At 44.4% G+C, this 21957-nt stretch overlaps 1 protein-coding gene across 3 annotated transcripts in view; it reads right to left on the reverse strand.

Annotated features, from left to right (window-relative positions):
- Nucleotides 1-21957, reverse strand: part of LOC138638123 (probable cation-transporting ATPase 13A5) — a 553152-nt gene that overhangs the window by 8957 nt on the left and 522238 nt on the right. For all 3 annotated transcript variants that reach the window (XM_069727147.1, XM_069727148.1, XM_069727150.1), the window contains one exon: nt 18482-18570. In XM_069727147.1, the coding sequence (XP_069583248.1) occupies nt 18482-18570 (89 nt within the window). The remainder of the gene's footprint in view (nt 1-18481; nt 18571-21957) is intronic.

The following is a 21957-nucleotide window of genomic DNA, read 5'->3' on the forward strand; positions in this document are numbered from 1 at the left end:
GCAAACGCTAGAGGCAAATTTGCACTTATCAGCTTGGAAGCTGCGCACAGGACGCACTTGGACGTTCCAACATGACAACGATCCAAAACACAAGGCCAAGTCAACCTGTCATTGGCTACAGCAGAACAAAGTGAAGGTTCTGGAGTATCCACCTCAGTCTCCTGACCTCAATATCATTGAGACACTTTAAGGAGATATCAAGACTGCAGTTCATGCTATACAGCCCAGGAATTTATAGGAACTGGATGCTTTCTGACAAGAAGAGTGGGCAGCTTTACCATCTGTGAAAATAAAGAAGTTCATCCACAACTACAACAAAAGACTTTAAGCTGTTTTTGATGTTAGAGGGGGCAATACACGGTATTAAGAAATGGGGTATGTGAATTTTTGGTCAGGGTTATTGTTAGGGCTAGCGTAACGCACCAAATAATAAGACAGATAGAGAAAGGTGCGTTCGCAGCCCGAGGTCCACCGTGCAGAGATGGAACCTGCTGCCAAGTAATGACGGACTTTATGGCGGTACAATGTGAATACACACACGGGTTAACTTCACCCTGTGGGAAGGAAGCGAACCCTGTTGAGTCACAGGGCCACAGTACCGCAATGTTGTGAATTCTGTTGTCGAGCTCCCTCCTGTGGTCATGAATGGTACTTCGGCTGGTTCTGTCCATGGGCTTCCTCTGGTGGTTGTGAGTGGGGCTGCGGCTTCTGAGTTTCCTTCCACAGGTGACGAGGTTAATTCGTTAGCTGGCTGCTCTATATAACTCCACTTAGATCATTGCTCCATGCCACCTGTCAATGTTCTAGTATTGGTCTAGTCCGCTCCTGTATCGTTCTGGTGACCTGTATTCTCCAGCAGAAGCTAAGTTCCTGCTTGTTTTTCTCTTGTTTGCTATTTTTCTGTCCAGCTTGCTATTTTTGTCTTGCTTGCTGGAAGCTCTGGGACGCAGAGGGAGCGCCTCGCACCGTGAGTCGGTGCGGAGGGTCTTTTGCGCCCTCTGCGTGTTTTTTTGTAGTTTTTGTGCTGACCGCAAAGTTACCTTTCCTATCCTCTGTCTGTTCAGTAAGTCGGGCCTCTCTTTGCTAAATCTATTTCATCTCTGTGTTTGTGATTTTCATCTTTACTCACAGTCATTATATGTGGGGGGCTGCCTTTTCCTTTGGGGAATTTCTCTGAGGCAAGGTAGGCTTTATTTTTCTATCTTTAGGGCTAGCTAGTTCCTTAGGCTGTGACGAGTTGCATAGGGAGCGTTAGGAGCAATCCACGGCTATTTCTAGTGTGTGTGATAGGATTAGGGATTGCGGTCAGCAGAGTTCCCACGTCCCTGAGCTTGTCCTGTATTATTGTAACTATCAGGTCTTTCCGTGTGCTCTTAACCACCAGGTCCATTATTGTCCTAACCACCAGGTCATAACAGTACAGGTGGCCCAAAGTATTAATGCATCTCAATAGAGGGATAAGAGAAGTTCTGAGACCATTTTTTTTTCTTTGCACTGTGTTTTGTATCTCTTTTCCCCTTTACCTCTGGGTGGTTCAGGATACAGGTGTAGATATGGACATCCAAGGTCTGTCCTCTTGGATGGATAATCTCACTGCAAGGGTACAAAACATTCAAGATTTTGTGGTTCAGAATCCGATGTCAGAGCCTAGGATTCCAATTCCTGATTTGTTTTTTGGGGATAGATCTAAGTTTCTGAATTTCAAAAATAATTGTAAATTGTTTCTTGCTTTGAAACCTCGCTCCTCAGGTGACCCTGCTCAACAAGTGAAAATCATTATTTCTTTGTTACATGGTGACCCTCAAGACTGGGCATTTTCCCTTGCGTCAGGAGATCCGGCATTGCGTGATGTTGATGCATTTTTTCTGGCGCTGGGATTACTTTATGATGAACCAAATTCAGTGGATTAGGCAGAGAAAATCTTGCTGGCTTTGTGTCAGGGTCAGGATGAGGTAGAGATATATTGTCAGAAGTTTAGGAAGTGGTCTGTACTCACTCAGTGGAATAAATGTGCCCTGGCAGCAATTTTCGGAAAGGGTCTCTCTGAAGCCCTTAAGGATGTCATGGTGGGGGGGCGTGGCCTGACTTCTGATGGTGCAGGTTGCATAGTGTGGGAGCTCCATTCCCAGGACTCATAAAGCGGCACACAGCAGTGCACAGACGGTGCTTTCTCCTCCAGAACTCCCCACTCCTGCTCCTTACCGTTCGGTGAGTGTATGGGGAAATCTAAAGCCGGCGCAGGGGACCCTTCCAGGCGCATTGTGGACTTCTTTGCAGCCACCCCTCAGCAGCCTCAGAGGCCCAAGATGGCGCCGCTTTCTCCTAGATCCTCCAGAGCTGCACGCCGAGGCTCTCAGTCTTCTGCCTCAAGCACAGCAGCAGCTGATCTCTCAGAGGCTCCAGTTACAGCAACGCTGCTCAGAGACATGCTTGGTGACCTCCGTATCTCCCTGCAGGAGGATATGCGTTCCATGATGGCAGAGCTCAGGGGGGAGGTGGAGGAGCTGGGAGGCCGCACGGATCATCTTGAAAATAAAATGTCCGAACTGGTAGCTTCTCACAATGATTTGTGGGAAGCTCATGATAACCTGCAGCTGCTTGTTACCAAAACTCATGCTAAAACCCTGGATTTGGAAGACAGATCCAGGAGAAATAATGTGAAACTAAGAGGCATTGCTGAATCAATTGGGGCTGATGATCTCAGAGCCTTTCTACAAGACTTTGTCATATCTGTTCTCCCACTTTATTCCAAAGATGACGTTGTGATCGACCGTATTCATCGGATCCCTAAACCCTCAGGCCTTGACCCTGCGGTACGCAGAGATGTACTAGCTCGCATCCATTTTTTTGTTATGAAGGAGGAATTTCTGCAAGCACTAAGATCGAAGCCGTCGCTACCTGAACGATTTGCTACCATTGCAGTTTTCCCTGATCTGTCTCCAGGAACTCTAGCCCTCCGCAGGGCTTTTGCACCATACACCTCAATCCTGAGGGAAAAGGGTATATTATACCGCTGGGGTTTCCCCACCAAACTTTGCATTCGTAAAGACGGTTCATTTACCACGTGCCTATCCCCGTCGCAAGCAGCCAAGACCCTGTCCCAATGGGGTTTTGACCCTCCTGCGCCCACTCCTGCCTCTGCTTCCACCAAACCTGGAGGATCTGGTCCCCGGAGACGCCGTATTACCCCTGACTGGAAGGTCGCCTGAAGTGTCTATTTTAACCATTTCCTGGCTGGAAGAATTTATTTTTTCCTTTTTCCCACTCAGTTCTAGTTCTCGTTTTTTGTTTTTTTTTTTTTCTTTCTTTTTGCTTGCTGAGTTTTTTGCTGAGGCTGGTTCCTGGCAGGACTCCGCTCAGCATATTGCCCCATTGGTGAACTGTTTTCTATTTTCACCTCGGACTCAGGATTTCCCTGGATGTTCCCTTGTTTAAATGTTTGGATTTTGTATGTTTGTTTTTCCCTTCTCCCCCTTCCCTCCCTCTCCCCCCTCCTTTCCCTCTTCCCCCCCCTCGTCGCAGATGGAGTTTGCGAGGTATCCCACGACATGTTTATGCTTTTTTTGTGGGTAATGGGTTTGCATATCTTCTTCAGCAAATTGTGTAACATATTACAATGAGTGTCTCTTTATATTCTATTAATGTTAACGGCCTCAACTCCCCTGGTAAGAGATCGATTGTCTGGCGTCAGCTCGCTAAATCCAAACACGATATTATATGCTTACAGGAGACTCATTTACTAGAACGGGACAATATAAGAATGTATTCGAATCTATACCCCCACCAATTTTTTGCGAATGGGAAGACCAAAAAGGCTGGGGTGGCAATTTTTTTTAGCAAGGCTAACTCTTTCCAGCTAATTAGTTCTACAGTTGACCCTGCGGGCAGATACATTATAATTTTATGTTTAATCAACAATACCCCTTACACCATTGCCTCTGTGTATGGCCCAAATTTTGGTCAGGTTAAATTTCTAAATAATTTATTTCAAATCTTAGGTAATTATCAGCATGGTCATAAATTAGTTGCCGGAGACTTCAACATTCCAGTATCCAAGAATCTGGACTGTTCATCGTCGGCCGTGGCCAGGGGTGATTCGGCCCAGCTGATTAGCTCCTACAATTTACACGATATCTGGAGATATCTCCATTGTAATGAGAGAGACTACACATTTTGGTCCCCTCGTCACGGTTCTTACAGTAGAATTGATTATATTTTAGTAGATGATGTCGCTCTCCCCCACTGCATGTCTGCAAATATAGGTAATATCACTTGGTCTGATCATGCTCCTGTGTCAGTCTCCCTAGAAGACCCTCTTGCAATCAGACCCCCTTCACACTGGCGCCTTAATGACCACCTTCTCTCTGAGCAAGCGAACTTTACACTAATTGAAAACTCTTTGCAGGAATTCTTTGCCTTTTATGACTCGGCGGATGTGCGTGAGGACTCCCTCTGGTTCGCTCACAAGGCAGTGGCTCGTGGCCTTTTCATTAAGATGGCTGCGACAGCTAAACGCAAGTATAACTTAAATCTTCAATCTGCCTTGGCTGAAGTGGCCCGGCTGGAGTCTTGCCACAAAGCCTGCCCCTCCCCTCAATTATTTTCCAATCTTTCTGATGCACGCCTGCGCCTTCGCCAGCTCCTCCTCCATAGAGCAGAAAATTCGCTCAGGAAATCGAAAGCCAAATTCTACTCCATGGGTGACAGGGCAGGCGCCTTACTAGCTAAACGCGTTAAAAAAAAAGAAGCCCAAACCAAAATTGCTTATCTTCTTAAGTCAGATGGTTCTCGGATTTACAACCCAATTCATATTGCTGAAGAATTTGCCTCATACTACTCCTCATTATATAACCTAGATTCTGACGTAAATACTCCTCAACCTTCTCAGGACTCAATTAACGCTTTTTTGAATAAAGCGAATCTCCCCACTGTTAATCCGGAGCAGTTGTCGCTCCTTAACGGCCCTATAGAAGCAACTGAAATCTCCCAAATAATCAAAGAGGCCAAAAAACACTCTGCCCCGGGTCCAGATGGCTTTTCCTTCTCATACTACTCTCATTTTCTCACTATCCTCTCTCCTTTTCTCATTCGTTTATTTAACTACTGGCGCTCTATGGGTACTATTGAGAGAGAGGGTCTGGAGGCTTGTATTTCGACACTTCCTAAACCTGGGAAACCTATGACCTCTCCTGGCAATTTTCGTCCCATCACCCTTTTAAATTGCGATGTAAAAATATATGCTAAGGTCTGGGCCAATAGGTTATTATCGGTGCTCCCATCCTTGGTTCACTCAGACCAGGTTGGGTTTGTCCCGGGTAGGCAAACTAGAGATGGTACGAGACGCTTGATCGACCTGCTGGATGTGGTGCAGAGGCGGAGCCTCCCCAGTGTGTTCCTATCTCTCGACGCGGAAAAGGCGTTCGATCGGGTGCACTGGGGCTATATAGCATCTACATTGCACAAATTTGGTCTTACTGGCCAGATTTTTTCAGCTATTATGGCTTTGTATTCCAATCCTTGTGCCTCAGTTCGCTCAGCCGGCTTTAAATCCCGTATATTTTCTATTTCAAATGGGACCCGGCAGGGTTGCCCCCTCTCCCCCATCATCTTTGCTTTAGTCATGGAGCCCCTGGCGGCTGCGGTGAGGCAATGCCCTGACATTAGGGAAATAATGGTGGGAAGTCAGGAACACAAAATTGGCCTCTACGCCGACGATGTCGTGTTGTCTTGCTCTGCTCCTCTACAGTCACTATCTGCAGTGTCTTCCATTCTTACCCAATTTGCTGAAGCCTCCTATTATAAGCTAAATCTGTCCAAGTCCACAATTTTTCCCCTATTTATCTCTTCCTCTCTCCAACTTCAAATCCAAAATATTTACCCTTTTATATGGTCTCCGCTCGGATTCACTTATCTAGGTATTCAAATTACCCATATTAAAAACATTGTTCGCCTTAACTGTGATTCAACCCTCCACGAAATTAAAAAAGAAATTGACCAGCTTGCCTGCTCTCATCTATCCTGGATGGCTAGGATACAAACGTCTAAGATGTTAATTCTCCCAAAACTTCTATATCTTTTTAGATGCCTCCCCTTCGCTATCCCCTCTAAGTACCTCTCTGCTTTTCAAGCAATTATTGACCGTTTTATTTGGAATAACAAGCCACATAGAATAAAACGCTCTCTAATGTCTCTCCCATATGCCAGGGGAGGTCTTGGTGCCCCTAATATCCACCTTTACCACAAAGCTGCTCTCCTAGACCCCCTTAAGATTTGGTGGGAGGGGAACTCCTCCCTCCAGTGGTTCCATATTGAGTCGTGCTTTGCCCCTAGGGGTTCCCTCAAACTTTTGCTGGAGATCTGTTTGCTCCAGCCGCCCAGTCGGAGCTCCCCTCTTAAAACAATTTGCTCCACCACTAAGGTCTGGACAAGTCTCTGCCCTACTTACCTCCCTTTTATATTTGACTACGTCTCTATTCAAGCATTAGAATATGCAATAGATGGTTTGTCTCTCTCTGCCTGGGGGGACTGCGGAATACACCGAGTGAATGATCTCTATAATGAGTCGGGCCTGAGATCATTTGCGGACCTCACTGCTCGCTATAACTTGCCTTCTAGGGCTTTTTTTCAGTATTTCCAAATTCGTAGCCTCCTTAAACATTGTAACTCCTTCGGTGTGGCCGTGTCCCCCCTGGGTATGGAGACCCCAATCCACAGATTTTTCAGACCAAACACGTGGATTGATCATGGCATTTCCATCATTTATAAATCCCTCCTCTCCCATGATTTCTCTGAGAGACTCCCATTTATGTCCACTTGGGAGGGTGCCCTTGCATTCGAGGCTTCCCCGGAGGATTGGAGCATGGCTATGCTGCATCCTTCCAAATTCTTTTCGTGTCTTGGTCACCTCGAACAAAGCAAAAAAATTCAGCTCCTATGGTACTTCACTCCTGTTAAATTAGCTAAATTTTATCCCTCCTCTTCCCCATTATGCTGGAAAAATTGTGGTGTTTCTGGTTTGCTGGCTCATGTATGGTGGAGTTGCCCTAGTGTGCAAATATTTTGGCGTCAGGTTGAAGCGATTCTTTCAGAGGTGACCCATCTTCCTATCAACCTAACTGGCCCTTTAGCAATATTGGGTATATCTCTCTTGGACTTCCCATCTTCCCTTCAACCCATTATTTCTAATATTCTTGTGGCGGCCCGACAATGTATTGCAAAGCATTGGAAATCTTCTAATATTCCCTCCAGACCTGAATTGATATCCAAAATTAATCTGCACTTTAGTTATGAGTCGATTACTGCGGACTGTCTTGCAAAAAAGAATAAGGTCCTTACGTGGTGGGACCCTTGGGTCTCCTCACCCTTTATTTCCTCGCCTGACCACCATCCCCCTTCTTCTGCCAGCTGACTCAATTGTTTGATATCATAGCTATGTATGCGCCCATGTATTGTAATTTTTTTTTGTTTCATTCTTGATCGTGGATATTTACATTTATGTCTGCCTCTTCCCCTCCCCCTCCCTCCCCCTTTTTCCTTCCCATGTTGCATTTTAATTGTACTCTGTTTTCTCAATAAAAATTGAATGGTTAAAAAAAAAAAAAAAGGATGTCATGGTGGGATTTCCCATGCCTGCTGGTCTGAATGAGTCTATGTCTTAGGCCATTCAGATCGATCGACGCTTGCGTGAGCGTAAAGCTGTGCACCATTTGGCGGTATTATCTGAGCATAGACCTGAGCCTATGCAATGTGATAGGACTTTGACCAGAGCTGAACGGCAAGAACACAGACATCGGAATGGGCTGTGTTTTTACTGTGGTGATTCCACTCATGCTATCTCCGATTGTCCTAAGCGCACTAAGCGGTTCGCTAGGTCTGCCACCATTGGTACGGTACAGTCGAAATTACTTTTGTCCGTTACTCTGATTTGCTCTCTGTCGTCCTATTCTGTTATGGCATTTGTGGATTCAGGCGCTGCCCTGAATTTGATGGACTTGGAGTTTGCAAGGCGCTGTGGTTTTTTCTTGGAGCCCTTGCAGTATCCTATTCCATTGAGAGGAATTGATGCTACGCCTTTGGCCAAGAATAAGCCTCAGTACTGGACTCAATTGACCATGTGCATGGCTCCTGCACATCAGGAGGATATTCGCTTTTTGGTGTTGCATAATCTGCATGATGTGGTCGTTTTGGGGTTGCCATGGCTACAGGTCCATAACCCAGTATTGGATTGGAAATCTATGTCTGTGTCCAGCTGGGGTTGTCAGGGGGTACATGGTGATGTTCCATTTTTGTCAATTTCGTCGTCCACTCCTTCTGAAGTTCCGGAGTTTTTGTCGGATTACCGGGATGTATTTGATGAGCCCAAATCCAGTGCCCTACCTCCTCATAGGGATTGCGATTGTGCTATTAATTTGATTCCTGGTAGTAAGTTTCCTAAGGGCCGACTGTTCAATTTATCTGTGCCAGAACACGCCGCTATGCGGAGTTATATAAAGGAATCTTTGGAGAAAGGTCATATTCGCCCGTCGTCATCACCGTTAGGAGCAGGGTTCTTTTTTGTGGCCAAGAAGGATGGCTCTTTGAGACCTTGTATTGATTACCGCCTTCTTAATAAAATTACAGTCAGGTTTCAGTATCCTTTGCCGCTGCTGTCTGATTTGTTTGCTCGTATTAAAGGGGCTAGTTGGTTCACCAAGATAGATCTTCGAGGGGCGTATAATCTTGTGCATATTAAACAGGGCGATGAATGGAAAACAGCATTTAATACGCCCGAGGGCCATTTTGAGTACCTGGTTATGCCATTCGGGCTTTCCAATGCTCCATCAGTATTTCAGTCCTTTATGCATGACATCTTCCGAGAGTACCTGGATAAATTCCTGATTGTGTATTTGGATGATATTTTGGTCTTTTCGGATGATTGGGAGTCTCACGTGAAGCAGGTCAGAATGGTGTTCCAGGTCCTTTGTGCGAATTCTTTGTTTGTGAAGGGGTCAAAGTGTCTCTTTGGAGTTCAGAAGGTTTCATTTTTGGGTTTAATTTTTTCCCCTTCTACTATCGAGATGGACCCTGTTAAAGTCCAGGCCATTTATGATTGGACTCAGCCGACATCTGTGAAGAGCCTGCAAAAGTTCCTGGGCTTTGCTAATTTTTATCGTCGCTTCATCAGTAATTTTTCTAGTGTTGCTAAACCGTTGACTGATTTGACCAAGAAGGGTGCTGATGTGGTCAATTGGTCTTCTGCGGCTGTGGAAGCTTTTCAGGAGTTGAAGCGTCGTTTTTCTTCTGCCCCTGTGTTGTGCCAGCCAGACGTTTCGCTCCCGTTTCAGGTCGAGGTTGATGCTTCTGAGATTGGAGCAGGGGCTGTTTTGTCACAAAGAAGTTCTGATGGCTCGGTGATGAAACCATGTGGCTTCTTTTCTAGAAAGTTTTCGCCTGCTGAGCGCAATTATGATGTTGGCAATCAAGAGTTGTTGGCCATGAAGTGGGCAATCGAGGAGTGGCGTCATTGGCTTGAAGGAGCCAAGCATCGCGTGGTGGTCTTGACGGATCACAAGAATTTGACTTATCTCGAGTCTGCCAAACGGTTGAATCCTAGACAGGCTCGATGGTCGCTATTTTTCTCCCGTTTTGATTTTGTGGTTTCGTACCTTCCAGGCTCTAAGAATGTGAAGGCTGATGCCCTGTCAAGGAGTTTTGTGCCCGACTCTCCGGGTGTTCCTGAGCCGGCGGGTATTCTCAAAGAGGGGGTAATTTTGTCTGCCATGTCCCCTGATTTGCGGCGGGTGCTGCAAAAATTTCAGGCTGATAGCACTGACCGTTGCCCAACGGAGAAACTGTTTGTCTCTGATAAATGGACTAGTAGAGTTATCTCTGAGGTTCATTGTTCGGTGTTGGCTGGTCATCCTGGAATCTTTGGTACCAGAGATTTGGTGGCTAGATCCTTTTGGTGGCTGTCTTTGTCACGGGATTTGCGTTCTTTCGTGCAGTCCTGTGGGACTTGTGCTCGGGCTAAGCCCTGCTGTTCTCGTGCCAGTGGGTTGCTTTTGCACTTGCCGGTCCCGAAGAGGCCCTGGACGCATATTTCTATGGATTTTATTTCGGATCTCCCTGTCTCTCAAAAGATGTCGGTCATTTGGGTGGTTTGTGATCGCTTCTCTAAGATGGTTGGTCCATTTGGTACCCTTGTCTAAATTGCCTTCCTCCTCTGATTTGGTGCCATTGTTTTTCCAGCATGTGGTTCGTTTACATGGCATTCCGGAGAACATCGTTTCGGACGGAGATTCCCAGTTTGTTTCGAGGTTTTGGCGATCCTTTTGTGCTAGAATGGGCATTGATTTGTCTTTTTCCTCGGCTTTCCATCCTCAGACAAATGGCCAAACCGAACATACTAATCAGACTTTGGAAACATATCTGAGATGCTTTGTTTCTGCTGATCAGGATGATTTGGTGTCCTTTTTGCCTTTGGCTAAGTTTGCCCTTAATAATCGGGCCAGCTCTGCTACTTTGGTTTCGCCCTTTTTCTGCAATTCTGGTTTCCATTCTCGTTTCTCTTCAGGGCAGGTTGAGTCTTCGGACTGTCCTGGTGTAGATACTGTGGTGGATAGGTTGCAGCAGATTTGGACTCATGTGGTGGACAATTTGACATTGTCTCAGTAGAAGGCTCAACGTTTTGCTAACCGCCGGCGCTATGTGGGTCCCCGACTTCGTGTTGGAGATTTGGTTTGGTTGTCGTCTCGTTATGTTCCTATGAAGGTTTCCTCTCCTAAGTTTAAGCCTCGTTTCATTGGTCCGTATAAGATTTCTGAGGTTCTCAATCCTGTGTCATTTCGTTTGACCCTTCCAGCTTCTTTTGCCATCCATAATGTGTTCCATAGGTCGTTGTTGCGGAGATACGTGGCGCCTGTGATTCCATCCGTTGATCCTCCTGCCCCGGTTTTGGTTGAGGGGGAGTTGGAGTATGTGGTGGAGAAGATTTTCGATTCTCGTATTTCGAGACGGAAACTCCAGTACCTGGTCAAGTGGAAGGGTTATGGTCAGGAAGATAATTCCTGGGTTTTTGCCTCTGATGTTCATGCTGCCGATCTGGTTCGTGCCTTTCATTTGGCTCGTCCTGGTCGGCCTGGGGGCTCTGGTGAGGGTTCGGTGACCCCTCCTCAAGGGGGGGGTACTGTTGTGAATTCTGTTGTTGAGCTCCCTCATGTGGTCATGAATGGTACTTCGGCTGGTTCTGTCCATGGGCTTCCTCTGGTGGTTGTGAGTGGGGCTGCGGCTTCTGAGTTTCCTTCCACAGGTGACGAGGTTAATTCGTTAGCTGGCTGCTCTATTTAACTCCACTTAGATCGTTGCTCCATGCCACCTGTCAATGTTCTAGTATTGGTCTAGCCCGCTCCTGTATCTTTCTGGTGACCTGTATTCTCCAGCAGAAGCTAAGTTCCTGCTTGTTTTTCTCTTGTTTGCTATTTTTCTGTCCAGCTTGCTATTTTGATTTTTGTCTTGCTTGCTGGAAGCTCTGGGACGCAGAGGGAGCGCCTCCGCACCGTGAGTCGGTGCGGAGGGTCTTTTGCGCCCTCTGCGTGGTTTTTTTGTAGTTTTTGTGCTGACCGCAAAGTTACCTTTCCTATCCTCTGTCTGTTCAGTAAGTCGGGCCTCTCTTTGCTAAATCTATTTCATCTCTGTGTTTGTGATTTTCATCTTTACGCACAGTCATTATATGTGGGGGCTGCCTTTTCCTTTGGGGAATTTCTCTGAGGCAAGGTAGGCTTTATTTTTCTATCTTTAGGGCTAGCTAGTTCCTTAGGCTGTGACGAGTTGCATAGGGAGCGTTAGGAGCAATCCACGGCTATTTCTAGTGTGTGTGATAGGATTAGGGATTGCGGTCAGCAGAGTTCCCACGTCCCTGAGCTTGTCCTGTATTATTGTAACTATCAGGTCTTTCCGTGTGCTCTTAACCACCAGGTCCATTATTGTCCTAACCACCAGGTCATAACACCGCAAGTAACAAAACTAATAATTGAATAGCACGAGAGTGCGAACTGTGCTGTACTGGCGGACGCCACTAACAACCCTGTCTAGGGTTAAAGAAGCGCTCTAATTGCGTGTGGCACCGTACTGGCGGTCACAGCAGTAGGCGCTGTTTCGTGTGTAACACATTGAGTGGTTAGTCGGGCGCTAGGTAGCAGCCATACTCCTTATGTGAGCAGTCATACAATAGGGTAGGGGTATTTAATTAACTACTTTCACTCACAACAAACACGCGTATACAAATGTACACTAGCGCATGGCCGTGCGGCCATGCGAGCCTTATATAGCTGCAGCAAGTAAAAGACCTTCCTAGAAGGTCAATGAGAGACTGCCATTCCTGAGCATGTGACCCTAAATCTCCACTGAGAGATTCTGCCCAGGGCATGCTCAGTGTGTGCAAAGCAGAACTTTGTCCTAGCACTTAAAGGACCTTCCTGAAAGGACCAATGGACTTAGCTGCAGTATCTGATCATGTGACCCTTGATCTCCACTGAGAGATCTTATTCAGGGCATGCTCAGAACGAGAAAAGCAGGACTTAGTCCCAGAAGCGTCTGCTCGCCGCTGCCCAGCACTGACTTCAATGGCAGAAGCTGGAAAAGCAGCAGTAACTCTTTGTACAGAGTGGGACTGAGCAAGATGCTGGGACCGACGTCTCTGCTGAGCAGGCTCCACTGCAACTGGAGAAGAATGGGAGACTGCAGCAGAGATGGTTCGAGATTCCCCCTGTGCAGAGGCGGGAACTCGACACCTAACAGTTATTTGGATGTTTTGGGTTGTCATTATGATTTAAAAAGAGAAAACACAGTAGCTTGACAATAAATGGTTTCACCCAAACACTAACCATGAGTGGAGAAAACGTTTTGGTGTTATCATTCAAATTCTCTGAAAAAACGCCAAGCAAACATTCTGCCGGGGTATGTAAACTTTTGAGCACAACTGTATATATATTCATAGATACACATACCTCAGTGACATATTTATGTCTCAAGGTTGAGCTATGAGTAGCCCATCAGAGAAGCAAAAAATAAGTACCCACTCGAAAATCATGTATAAACAGGAGGAACAAGAGTCATCAGGTACAATTAATAAATACAAATTTTATTGAAAGTTCAAAAGCCCAATAATTGCAAATCACCACAAATAGATCAATAAAAAAGTGAAACAAATGCAGAAAAAAGAAAGACAAAATTTAAATAAATGAAAGGGTCATTCATTACTCCTGCCCGCTTCTACAGTATACATCGATCCAAATTCATTTAAAGTGCTTGTGCAGAAAGTGCATCACCGTACCAGGGTAAAATCCCCTCTCACACAAATGAGGCCATTGCATTTAACGTGGTTGTACACCGAGAGGACTTACCACAGACAGAAGAATGAAGACCCTACATAGGGTGTTAGTCAACCAACAAAGAGCCCTGACGCGCGTTTCGCGTGTTTCTAACACCGCTTTATCAAGGGGAATGTCAGGATATACCAGCAAGGACCTTTTATGGTCACATGGTGTGTCACCTGGTGTCGGCAGAGCCAATCATGGCGGTTTGTGGGCGGCGCATGCGCACCACGTCCACAGGTCCTGAATGGCACGGCTCGGCGCCGTGCAACACTGCACAAGCGTGGGGAGGTAAGGTATCCCCATGCGCGCGAGCAGAAGCAAAGAGGCACGTCACTGTCCATCAGGAATCCAGAGACACAGCGCGCATGCGCACAACCGCCATTGTCACAACCTATGACCGGATATGGATGGCACATAACCCATGGCTCGATTCAATCCACAAAAAGCAGGTATAATATCATAAGTACACCAACACAATATTAGATAGACATCTTAAGCCTAGAACGCATACCTGAGGCCTCGCAGGCCTGCCAGGTTACTTGTTTTCTATTTTCTGTAAAAGTACTTTAGTTAGAATTTTGAAAATCTAGGTAATCCTCAGTTATATAGTTGTTAGTAATTTCCAGTTATTCATATATTTTTATGTTACAGACATTTCGGTATAACAACCTTTTTTTGGGACTACCCCATATTCACGCACCTGGGGCCTTTTAGGCCTGTACTAGGTTTACATGTGATACTCAGTCTTTTTGTCTGTATTGTTGCTGGGGAAGAACTTTTATGACTCTGCTATTGCTGGGAAGAGTGTGGATTCTGCATGACAACATTTTATGCCAGCTAAGTATGGCATAAAAATTTTCTGGATGTGCGATTCAGCAAGCTATTATGGGATGAATGGTCTGATTTACTGTGGCAAAGAAGCTGATGCTCCAGTCCAGAAAGACCTATGTTCCGACATAGTAAAAACACTTGCTCTACCAATTTTCAATTCAGGAAAAAATATTACAATGGATAATTACTTTACCAATTTTGAAATGGCCAACTTTTTGCTTCAAAATCAACTTACACTTGTTGGTACTATGAGGCCAAACCACCGCGAAATTCCTCCAATCATGAAGCACAATGCACAGCGAACAATCTACGAGAGTGTATTCGGTTTCTGCAATCAAGCAACAATGGTGTCTTATAAAGCCAAGAAAGAGAAATCCGTGATATTACTGAGTACAATGCATCATGATGGAAGTATTGTCACCGATGACAGGAAAAAAAAACCTGAAATCATACTGCATTATAATAAGACAAAAGGAGGTGTCGACAAGATGGACGAAATGATTGGAGAGTATTCGTGCAAAAGGCAGACTAAACGTTGGCCTGTTGCCCTTTTTTCCAATATCCATGATGTGTCAGCCCTCAATAGCTACATTGTTTATTGTCAAACTAATCCAGAATTCCATGCCAACACGAAAGACAAGAGACGTTTATTTTTGACAGAACTTTGTTATGAACTTTTGACGCCTACTATGATGGAGAGAAGCAGCATGATATGCTTATCAAGGCAAATTACGGAGGCAATGATCCGATGTGGAATACGCTTTCTGGAACATCCAGAGCAAAAAGAAAAAAAAAGAAAGCACTGCTATATTTGTCCAGCAAAGAAGGAAAGAAAATCGGAGCGTTTCTGTTCTACTTGCAGGCAAAATGCATGCAAGGAACATTCAGCCGAAAAAATAATATGCAAGAATTGTCGGGGGAATATGTAAAGTTACAAATAAATATTCCTGCACCAAGTTTGCTACAACCAAAAAATGTTTTCATAACAAAATTGCATATAGAATGCCTATTTTTGGCCGTTTACTTACTTTTTTGTTGTTTTATGCACATAATTATGTTTTGAAATATACACATCTTAGGCTGTGTTCCCAGTAGCGCTGGGGTTTGCCAGAAGGGGATCCATAATGGATCTGACCTCCTGGTAACTCCAGCTAAGGCTGCCGGAATGGCGGGATTCCGTCAGCCTTAGCTGGGGTCACCAGGAGGTCAGATCAATTACGGATCCCCTCCTGGCAGACCCCAGCGCTGGTTGGAATGCATCCTTACCTTGCAATTGTAAAATAAATTTTGAAAAGTATTTTTATTTGAGTTATTCCGTGTTATTTGCACACAGGCCTAAAAGGCCCCAGGTGCATGAATATGGGGTAGTCCCAAAAAAAGGTTGTTATACCGAAATGCCTATAACATAAAAATATATGAACAACTGGAAATTACTAACAACTATATACCTGAGGAATACCTAGAGTTTCAAAATTCTAACTAAAGTAATTTTACAGAAAATAGATAACAAGTAACCTGGCAGGCCTGCAAGGCCCCAGGTATGCGTCCGCCAGCCTTAGCTGGGGTCACCAGGAGGTCAGATCCATTACGGAATCCCATCCTGGCGGACCCCTGCGCTAGTAGGAATGCATCCTTACTTTGCAATAAACTTTGAAAAGTATTTTTATTTGAGTTATTCCATGATAATTGTAAACAGGCCTAAAAGGCCCCAGGTGCGTGAATGTGTAGATTTCTATGAGTATGCGTTCTAGGGTTAATAACATAGTAACTAAATGGCATAAATTATTGTCCAAATGTCAAGAGTTGCCGTTGAGTCTCATATATAAGTATATGGGTGTTGGTGTCATTATTGGCCCAATATGGCGAATATTCGAACACATGGTTGGTCCATTCTTCCAAGGTCCGTCATAATGAGAATCTGAATGCAAAATCAGTCCCGCTGCAAGAATCATAGAAACAATCAAAAAAATTTTTTAAAAACAATAATAAAAAAGGATTAAAAACAAGGGGACAGACTAATACCATATGGAGGGGAAAGGAGGGAAAAAGAAAATATAAAAAAAAAGACAAAAGAATCAAAAAACTACAAGGAAAATCAAGGAACGGTGGAAACACAATTGGGGTGAAATCCAAAATAAAGACATCTATAAGAAAGACGCAAATGACAATGACTCATTTAATCCTCTAGGAGTCATAGTATCCAATACGACAATCCACTTGGTTTCTACTTGTGCCAATATTTTCTTGTAATCTCCCCCAAGAATATATTGGCACAAGTAGAAACCAAGTGGATTGTCGTATTGGATACTATGACTCCTAGAGGTTTAAATGAGTCATTGTCATTTGGGTCTTTCTTATAGATGTCTGTATTTTGGATTTCACCTCAATTGTGTTTCCGCCGTTCCCTGATTTTCCTTGTGGTTTTTTGGTTCTTTTGTCTTTTTATTTATATTTTCTTTCCCCCCCCCCCCCCCCCCCCTCCATATGGTATTAGTCTGTCCCCTTGTTTTTAATACTTTTTTATTATTGATTTTACATTTTTTTTTAGGTTTCTATGATTCTTGCAGCGGGACTGATTTTGCGGTCAGATTCTCCTTATGACAGACCTTGGAAAGATGGACCAACCATGTGTTCGAATATTCGCCATATTGGGCCAATGATGACACCAAAACCCATATTCTCATATATGAGACTCAATGGCAACTCTTGACATTTGGACAATAATTTATGCCATTTAGTTACTATGTTATTAAGATGTCTTATATCTAATATTGTGTTGGCATACTTATGATATTATACCTGCTTTTTGTGGATTGAATCGAGCCATACGTTATGTGCCATCCATATCCGGTCATAGACCGTGACAATGGCAGTTGTGTGGATGCGCACCGTGTCTCTGGATTCCTGCTGGACGGTGACGTGCCTCTTTGCTTCTGCTCACGCGCATGGGGATACCTTCCCTCCCTGAATTTGCGCAGCCGTGCCATTCAGGGCCTGCAAAACAGGGTGCGCATGCGCCACCCACAAACCGCCATGATTGGCTCTGCCGACACCAGGTGACACACCATGTGACCATAAAAGGTCCTTGCTGGTATATCCTGACAATCCCCTTGATAAAGCGGTGTGGGAAACATGTGAAACGCCCGTCGGGGATCTTTGTGGGTCGACTAACACCATATTTAGGGTCTTCATTCTTCTGTCTGTGGTAAGTCCTCTCGGTGTGCAACCGCTTTGAATGCAATGGCATCATTTGTGTGAGAGGGGATTTTACCCTGGTACGGTGATGCACTTTCTGCACAAGCACTTTAAATGAATTTGCATCTATGTATACAACCGGGCAGGAGTAATGAATGACTCTTTCATTTATTTAAATTTTGTCTTTCTTTTTTCTGCATTTGTTTCATTTTTTTATTGATCTATTTGTGGTGATTTGCGATTATTGGGCTTTTGAACTTTCAATAAAATTTGTATTTACTAATTGTACCTGATGACTCTTGTTCCTCCTGTTTATACATGTATAGATATATATATGTATTTCATACATAAACATATGTATATATGTATATATTTGAACACATAGCTACAGATCTATGGAACATAATTCATTTTTCAAAAAATAGATACCATTGACAGGCTAAGCCACTCTATCGACCAGATCCCGGGGCTTGCCCTGGCCTTCACACCTAAGCCCCTGTACAGAGAGCTAGACTTACACAGGGGCCCCAGGGTTAAGGTCACAGGACAGGCTGCTGGCAAATGATGCATGCTGGCAGAAAGCATAGACTGGTAGCCAGGTAAGTACAGGACATACATGTAGGGACAAATTCATAAGGCAAGAGAATAGTCAGTAAACAAGGCAAGGTCAGAAACAGGAATATCCATTGGAAATACAAGTAAAGCACAAAGTCATTCTCCAAATTAAAATGGAGAGCAACATTTCAGGAGCTCAAATCAGCGTAGGCAACATAGCAGAGAGTAAACACTGACAGAAATTAACTATTGAACTCTTGAACTCCCAGCCTGGGTGGAACTACAAATAACAGAAAACAAAGAACTAAAGTTGTTGCCCATGTTGCCCTCGATATGAGCACAGTGCCGCCCGGCGACAGAAGAGACAGGAAGTGCAGGCACCAATACCGATGTCACTCCAGTGTTTTAATCCTCAACATTTAGAAGATAGTGGGCAGTCAAGAAAAAATCTCTACTATTAGTTACTGTAAGTTAGTGGAATAAGCAAAAAACACATACAGGCACATTACACTCTATGTAAGATGCACAAATTTAAAAGTGGTTCTCACCTGCATATCTTGATACACGGATTCAATATTCGCAAAATAGAGAAATAAATAGGCAATCAGTTGTGCAATCATTAGTATGGTAAACACATCTACAAATAAAAAATGGAAATATAAAACATTGAAATTATAGAATGGAGATTAGTACTTTAGATTTCAATCTAGAACAACTGTGATATTATTGACCTGTACAATAAGAAGATATAATGTACATACCTCCTGCTTAGAATATTGTAACAAAAATTCATTAGATATAAAAAGAATTACAAGGGAGCCGTTACTCAATATGTAAAAATAACAAATAAAATCTAATACCTACAATACAGTACTATACAGTGCTTAAGTAAATGCCATTATGGATTAACTAAATAAATCCTAATAGCTCCAATCATAAAGTAATATGTTATCAGCCATTTCTAAATCTAAATAATCCAACTATAATATGATTAATTTTGAAGGTAATACATCTTGGATGCCAGGTGAGCATAAATTTCACTTTCAGTTGGGGAGGTTGATGGGCACTTGTACACATGTGTTTCCCCAAAAATAAGACCCACCTCAAAAATAAGCCCTAGTATGATTTTATAGGATATTTGGAGTTTGTCTGAAACATAAGACCTGTTCAAAATATAAGCCCTAGTTACAGTCAGGGCAGGCATAAGAGGGAGTGCAAACTGGAAAATTGCCCAAGGTCCTCACTCTCTTAGGAGGGCCCAGCATTTCTATTCCGAGGCAAAACTACTTAAAAATCTTTGGTGACATCATGGTAATGTGACCATCATGTCACCAAAGGTATTTTACCTGCATGAATCTAGAGGAATTGAAGTGGGGACAGGCTGGAAAGAGGGGCCGGTGTTAGGTGGGGAATTGGGAAATTACCCAAGGTTCTCACTCTTTTAAGGGCCTCCAACATTTCTATTCCAAGGTTAAGACTACTTAAGGATCTTTGGTGACATCATAGTCATGTGACCATGATGTAACCAATGGTCTTTTAACTCCAAAAGTCTAGAGGAACTGAACATTAGACAGGATGGTGTGTATGTGCAGTGTGTGTATAAACATTTGTATGTGCAACATGTGTATGTATATACATGTGTATGTGCAGTGTGTGTGTATATACATGTGTATGTGCAATGTGAGTACATACATGTGTATGTGCACTGTGGGTATTTAAATGTGTATGTGCAGCATGTGTGTGTGATACACGTGTATGTGCAGTGTGTGTATATAAATGTGTATGTGCAATGTGAGTACATACATGTGTATGTGCAGTGTTTGTGTGTATGTACATGTCTATGTACAGTGTGTGTGATGACAATTATACTGTGTGTGAATAAATACATGTTTTTTTTTCAAGAATAAATGTAGATGTTGGTCATGGAAAAAAATAAGACATTACCTAAAAATAAACCCTAACCCATCATTCAGAGCAAAAATAATATAAGGTCCTGTCTTAATTATGTGGAAACGCAGTATGACAATGAATTGTCCAATGCACAGATATTACACAACTAGATGGTGGCCCGATTCTTATGCATCGGGTATTCTAGAATATGTATGTATGTACATCGCGCTGTAAGTGGGGGTTAAATTCCACGCCAATATCGCTGATTGGTCACGCCCGGCTGGCGGATCAGCGAAGCGTGGATCAAATTCAACGCCAATTCACGGCCGGACTGCACCTGTCGCTGATTGGTCGTGGCCAGCCGGGCACAACCAATCACTGAAGCGGTGTTTAAATACAGCGCCAATATTGCTGATTGTTCGCGGCTGGCCATGCGCGACCAATCACTAAAGCGGTGTTTAAATCCCACGCCAATATTGCTGATTAGCCGCGGCCAGTCAGCGAAGCGTGGTTTAAATCCTGCGTCAATTCGCGGCTGGACTGCGTCTGTCGCTAATTGGTCGCAGGATGTCGGGGGTTCGGGATGCTGGATGTCGGGGGTTCGGGTGCAGGATATAGTACAGCCGCATAGTATATAACACAGACATGTAGTATATAGCACAGCCACATAGTATATAGCACATCCCGTAGTATATAGCACACCCACGTAGTATATAGCACAGCCTGTAGTATATAGCAGCCACATAGTACATAGCACAGCGACGTAGTATGTATGCACAGCCACATAGTATATAGAACAGCCACGTAGTATATAGCACAGCCACATAGTATATAACACAGCCACGTAGTATATAGCACAGTCACGTAGTATATAACGAGGTCTCTGTGTGTGAGTGCAGCTCACACTGTAAGGTGTTCTGCAGCCACCTCCGGTTGTAGTCCGCTCAGCGTGCATCACTGCATCATACATTGTCCTTTTTTGCATTAGTGCTGCTTATTTTTCCTGATGTCTCCTATTAGTGTGGTTCCAGCCGTATCCAGCTAGATTGCTTGCAAACACTATATAGGAGTAGATAGAGGAGCCTTTCTGCTCAACGTGCATCACTGCCTCATACATTGTCCTTTTTTGCATTAGTGCTGCAGTGTTCTTGGAGTTCAGTAACATCAGCAGATCCCCTGCTGTGTGTCCGGCAATTTCTCCTGCTCTGTCCACATTCACACTACTACTGATTTTAAACTTGCTCCAATTAGGCCTCTGGCTACACTCTGTTTCTAGCATTTACCCTGGGCTCCAACACCGCCAGTTGCTGCTCAGAAGTGCCATCTGCACAGTCAACACATGCTCCAGTGTTATTGCGGTTCAGTAATGTCAGCTGATCCCCTGCTGTGTGTCCGGCAATTTCTCCTGCTCTGTCCATATTCACACTACTACTGATTTTAAACTTGCTCCAATTAGGCCTCTGGCTACACTCTGTTTCTAGTATTTACCCTGGGCTCCAACACCGCCAGTTGCTGCTCAGAAGTGCTGTCTGCACAGTCAACACATGCTCCAGTGTTATTGGGGTTCAGTAACGTCAGCTGATCCCCTGCGGTGTGTCTGGCAATTTCTCCTGCTCTGTCCACATTCACACTACTACTGATTTTAAACTTGCTCCAATTAGGCCTCTGGCTACACTCTGTTTCTAGTATTTACCCTGGGCTCCAACACTGCCAGCTGTTTTCCAGCAGTGTCTTTGGCACGGGTACTCCCTCCTGCCCAGCCTGGTTCCAGCACGTCAGCTGTTTCTGGGTAGAGTCAACATTACTTTGCCTACGTTGTCCTGTCGGGTGGCGGTCGGGTTAGCTGACTCTATGGTGCCTGCAGTTTAGGTACTTCCTATGTAGGCTGTGGAATCTGGAAATGAAGGCTGGCTCCGTAGTGCCAATAGAACAAGCACCCCCTGTAGGACTGTGGGTTTTGGTAACTCGCGGCCTTGAAACTTTTTTTCATGTGTACCTTCTGCTGCCTATCTGAGTTCCAGTACCATTAGATGGTTCTTTGGAAGTCAATCTTGAATTTGTCCCCCTGGGTTCCAGTAACATCAGCTTGTTCCAGGCAGTGCCTTTGGCTTAGGTGCCTCCTTCTCGGTATCCA

The sequence above is a fragment of the Ranitomeya imitator genome, chromosome 5, assembly GCF_032444005.1.
Source record: "Ranitomeya imitator isolate aRanImi1 chromosome 5, aRanImi1.pri, whole genome shotgun sequence".
NCBI classification, from domain to species: domain Eukaryota; kingdom Metazoa; phylum Chordata; class Amphibia; order Anura; family Dendrobatidae; genus Ranitomeya; species Ranitomeya imitator.